Source organism: Halichoeres trimaculatus, unplaced genomic scaffold (genome assembly GCF_033239565.1).
Source record: "Halichoeres trimaculatus isolate MK-OKI-2021-1 unplaced genomic scaffold, fHalTri1.1 fHalTri1_scaffold_7, whole genome shotgun sequence".
NCBI lineage: Eukaryota > Metazoa > Chordata > Actinopteri > Labriformes > Labridae > Halichoeres > Halichoeres trimaculatus.
Window position 1 is genome coordinate 109,472 of NW_027437185.1, and position 5,529 is coordinate 115,000.

A 5,529-nucleotide genomic window follows, 5' to 3' on the forward strand; every position below is an offset into this window, starting at 1 on the left:
AAGAAAACTCTCTGGCTGCCCATGTACCATCAGTTATTATCTGGTAGGGGCTCAAAAATCCATCTCCTTCACCTTTGATAACACCCTGCTGGTAAAGTAACCCCAATTCAGCACATGTCAAACATTGATCAATGATTTTTAAAGAAATGATGTAGAATGACTTCCTAAAAGAGAGAAGAGGAGAGAAGAAGTAAAGAAATCCCAGGTATTTTAGTGAGACTTGAAATCAGATCTGATCAAACTTGATTTTTATTTTTGTATATTTTATGATAATTATTATTATTATTTTTATCTTTTTCTTTTCTTTTTTAAATAAAGGCTTAACCTCATAGACCCCTACACACTTTGACTTTAGTTTCCCAGACTGAAGATTGCAGGTTTGAGGGATTCCTTAAAAAGAAAGAGGCCCAGCCAGTTTTTGCAGGCTGCAGTTTGGACTCTTGGCCCAGCTAAGGACTGGTTCCTATGATAACTTTGACTGAAAACGCGTTAATCTGCTTCAGTCACTGGGATATCTGAGAATCTTTGAAGTCTGCTTCACCTGCAAAGCATTACATGTTGTTTGATGAGGCCAATGCTGCCCTCTACAGGACGTCCTCATTACAGCACCACAGAGAGAGGGAAGGAAGGAGGGAGGGGTTACACATGTTCTCAGGGAGAGTTGAGGAACTAGAGCCCTGCAGATGAGAGGAACTTCAAGACTAGAGGCGCCAGAACAGACCCTTCAGTCTCCAGCCATGCAGCCTCCACCCAGGAAGGTAATATGGAGCTGACTCCATCCACACCTTGTAGCTTTTCTACTCTCTGTTAGTCAGCTTTAGGGTTCGCTCTTCTGTGTTGATTCATTGATTCAGTCCTGAGTAAGACGGAAACCATCTGCAAGTGTTGTTTGTAAAGCACATGTTCAAACTCCTCATATTTAGGTCATATAGGTTTTAAAACTACTGCTCTGAGACATCACATCTTAAAGTCCACTCTCTGAAAGATTCCTGGTCCCATCATGAGACAAAGGACATCTGCTGGTTTGGAAACTGTTCCAGCCTTTAAATCTTTCTGAAGTGTGACATTTCATCTGAAGCTTTTTGTCTGAAGTGACCACGTTCAGCCCTGAGTCGAGGTTTATGATATCAGGACAGTTCAGGCAGCTGTGGCTCAGTGGTAGAGTGGGTTATCTGTCAATCAGAGGGTTGCTGGTTCAATGCCAGCTCATGTAGTCACATACCAAAGTGTTGGACCTTTACTGTCTCACAAGTTCACCACCTTGTTCTAATAAATTTGTACAACAAGCAGGATTTTTTAATCCTTTTTCATCCTGACTGTAAGAAAGAAATGTCTGAACCCTGATAAAATGTAAAATCTTGGACTGCTCCTCTGTGTGTCTGTGTGTGTGTGAGCAGGTAAAAGAGAGCCAGCAGGTGAAGCTTGTGTTTTCCGAGCAGCTCAGCAGACTACAGGCAAAACAACACCAGGACACTGAGCTCCTGGAGGAGATCAGGTGCTGTCACTTTGGCCATCTGTATGAAATCAATACAGGGGCACACTCAGAGGATATGTAACCCAGTTTATGCTCTGTGTGTGTGTGTCTGTGTGTGTGTGTGTGTGTGTGTGTGTGTGTGTGTGTGTGTGTGTGTGTGTGTGTGTGTGTGTGTGTGTGTGTGTGTGTGTGTGTGTGTGTGTGTGTGTGTGTGTGTGTTCTTAAAGGTCCTTCACCAAGCAGCGAGCAGCCATAGAGAAAGAGTACGGTCAGGTGAGAACAGGACCATTCTGGTCCCATTCTTTTAATCACTGGAGCCATTTACTGGAAACGTAGCACATGTATTGATTCCAGGTCCGATGGCCACTCCTGAGTGCTGTGCTGTTTTTTTTTGCTGTGACTGTGTGCCTGTGTGTGTTTTCTTATCTGCCATGTTAGATTTCTGGTCTGGAGAATGATTCTTGAGTATGGTTGTTTGAGCTCGCTCTACACAACCTGAGTTTGCACCTTTTCAGGGAGCTGCAGGGAAGGCTTTGTTTGCATTGACACCATGATGGAGAATGTCCCACAGCCATGTGTGTGAATATAGGATAAAGAGAGAGAGTGTGTGTGTGTGTATGTGTGTGTGTGTGTGTGTGTGTGTGTGTGTGTGTGTGTGTGTGTGTGTGTGTGTGTGTGTGTGTGTGTGTGTGTGTGTGTGTGTAGAGCCCCACCGGCCGATTAATCGTGCCTTTCACCGATTAATCAACATTGGCCAAAATGTAGCCGATTATACTCACTCCTGTGACTCCACACTCCTGCTCTTGTGTGGCTGTGTTGGGTTGCACACTGCCCGAGTGCTCGAGATGCTTTTTTGAGAGATAAACAGAGATAAATGCTACTGTCATTTCACACATCCACCATTATCTAATGTAAGAGTATAATATGGCGTTTTAATGTCGTGTAAGTTGCTTATTCTGTGTTTACAGTTTGACTTCCTTATTTATTATTGTGTTTACAGCTTGTTCTTATTTATCATTGGTTAACACTACAGTTCTAATGTTGACAGTTTTATAATCAAAGTTCCTTGTTGTAATTGTTTTTTTTTCCCCTTGTCTGCATTATATATAATATATAGTGACCATCACCAGCCCTCCCTGTAGCCTACTCCATCATTCTAAACTTTATTTAACCCCTGATGTGAGCTGAAGGGGAGGGCCGTGCCACACCACAGAGTGAAAGAAGGGGAAATAATGACAGACAGGACGAGACAAGACAAACAGAAGGGAGGACAAACGTTTACTATTGTTGATTTAAGATAGCAATTCAAGTGCTGGGCTAATGCAATACAGGAAGTAAAGGTTGTACGAAACCAGGGGCACCAGAAATGTGGGGTCTTGATAGTGTGGGGAGTGTGGGCCTACGTGGATAGGAGAAGAAGTGGCATGCATTACAGGATGTGAGAAGATGTGTAATAGTACCTGACTCAGCATGCTCTGACGGGATCTATCATAACTCTTAGTTAGTCTCGCCAGAAGCTTGAGTATCTGCATGCCTGTGAGGTGGTCACCGAATATCCAAGTAAGTAAAACACAGCCAGGGGCGCCCCCCTGACCACCAGGGCACCCGGGCCCCCCCACACAGTCCCCAAACCACCAGGCCCAGGGACAACCCCAGGACTCAAGGGGGTACAGACCTGCCTCCCCGCCGATACCAAAGACGCCACCCAGGGCCCAGAGCAGCGGCCCCCCCTGCAGATCGCACCCGCCCTCCCCGACCACCCGTCTGCCCAGCCCCAAGCCACCCCCACCCCCAGCACCCAGTCACCCCCGCGGCAGGCCGGAGGCCCCAAGCCATGGAGACCACTGCCCAAGCAACAGGGTAGCCCCCCCGGCAACCTGCACAGGATAGCACCCCACAGGGAGCCAAGGCCCCTAGCGAGCAACAGACTGAAGGATCACGCACCACAGGTTTTGGTTTTCCCCCATGCCGAATTCCTGGACCAGATCAGAGAATAGCAGCATAGTGTTATTTGTGAAAATGTGTCTAAAATGAGTGATTCCTTTCCTGGTCCATGTATGGAAGTTAATTGATTTTTTGTTGATTTTGATATCCGGATTGTTCCAAATTGGTGTGTAGTCTGACAGAGCAAAAGAGGTGTTTGTGATTTTGTGGAATTTCCACCAAGCTTTCAGAGCTGTTGATATGGTTAGACTTTTAAAACATGGGTGGAGTTTAACTGATTGATTTAAGAACGGTAGGTCTGAAATTTTTATTTCTTTACTAAATGTTTTTTCTATGTCTAACCAAGTGTTGCATTGTTGACTATTGTGGATCCACTTTGTGATATACTGCAGTTGGTTTGCTAAGAAGTAGTGGAAGAATTGTGGGGCTTCTAAGCCTCCGAGATGTTTGGGTTTCTGTAGTGTGGATAATTTAATCCTTGCTGGTTTATTTTTCCAGTAATATTTTGAAGTGATGGAATCTAGAGATTTAAACCAAGTGAGTGTAGGTTGAATTGGAGTCATTGAGAATAAGTAATTTATTTTTGGTAATATTGACATTTTAACAGTAGCTATTCTGCCTGTGAGAGATATTGGTAGGTTCATCCATCGTTCAAGGTCATCCGTAATTGTTTTCAACAGTGGTGTAAAATTAAGATTAAACAGCTCTGACAACCTGGAGGAGATGTGAATATCCAAGTATGTCAGGTGACTGGTGCATATCAGGATAGGTGATGTATGGGCTGCCACATCCCAACCGCTGTCTTTAATGGGAAGAATACTTGATTTAGACCAGTTTATTAAATAATCTGATAGATGAGAGAGTGATTGGATTAAATTAATAGTTTCTTTTAATGATCTAGATTTGGATTTCTGATATAAAAATACGTCATCTGCATATAAACTGATTTTGTGATGAGATGTTGCAGTCTTGATACCTATAATGTTATTATTCTGGTAATTTGCTGCTGCTAGGGGTTCAATAAAGACAGAAAATAATGAGGGGGAGAGTGGGCACCCTTGCCTAGTTCCCCTGTGCAATGTAAAGTTTTGTGAAGTTTGCCCATTAGTGATGACTGTGGCTGAGGGTGAGGTGTAGAGAGTCCTGATCCAGTGAATAAATAATGGTCCGAAACCAAACCTCTCCAGTGCAGGAAACAGGAAGTCCCAGCTTACCCTGTCAAAGGCTTTCTCTGCGTCTAATGAGACTATGTATGTATCTGTTGACTGTGATCCTGAGTACTGCATTAAATTAAACAACATGCGTGTATTATTAGAAGACTGCCTTCCTTTTATGAAACCAGTTTGATCTGGGTGAATAATAAATGGAATTACCTTTTCTAATCTGTGGGCTAGGGCTTTGCTGATAATTTTCATGTCTGTATTGATTAGTGAGATCCGACGGTAACTGGATGGAAGAGTTGGATCTTTATTAGGTTTTAACAGGAGGGAAATTGTGGCTGTGTTCATGTTGGAGGGGAATTTTGGCTTTCTTTTGACTTCAACAATGACTTTGATGAATATGGGTGACAGGATTGACCAGAAATGTTTGTAAAACTCTGCAGGGAAGCCGTCAGGTCCAGGTGACTTATTGTTTGGCATGAGTATGAGAGCTGCAAATAATTCTTCTGTTGTTAATGGTAATTCAAGTGATTCTTGTTGTTCCCCGGTGAGATTCGGTAGGTTAATGCTGGATAAAAAAGACTTAATGTCTTCTGGGTTTTTGTCATTGTCTGGGGAGTATAGAGTTGCATAGAAATGTCGAAACACTTCATTTATTTTATCTGGAGATTGTGTAAGCTTCCCTGCTGAGTTTTTGATGACAGAGATTGTTGTTTTTTCTTGGTTTTGTTTAATTTCATTTGCAAGATATTTGCCGGATTTGTTTGAATGTTCAAACTTCTCATGTCTCAGTCATTGTAGTAAAAATTTGTTTTTTTTATTCATCATTTCCTTCAATTGAGATTTCTGTTTTCTGAGTTGATTATATACTTCTTCAGATGGGTTGGTAGAGTTAATGTTTTCTAATTCTTGAATTTTCTTTTCTAGCTTAATTTCCTGTTCTTTTTCCCT

General features: G+C 42.7%; 1 protein-coding gene across 1 annotated transcript in view; it reads left to right on the forward strand.

The window, feature by feature from the left end:
- Positions 1–673: 673 nt before the first annotated feature.
- Positions 674–5,529, forward strand: part of LOC141793723 (F-BAR and double SH3 domains protein 1-like) — a 37,072-nt gene continuing 32,216 nt past the window's right edge. The window contains exons 1-3 of the mRNA XM_074674566.1: positions 674–758; positions 1,398–1,495; positions 1,702–1,747. Of these exons, the coding sequence (XP_074530667.1) occupies positions 684–758; positions 1,398–1,495; positions 1,702–1,747 (219 nt within the window). The 5' untranslated portion in view covers positions 674–683. The remainder of the gene's footprint in view (positions 759–1,397; positions 1,496–1,701; positions 1,748–5,529) is intronic.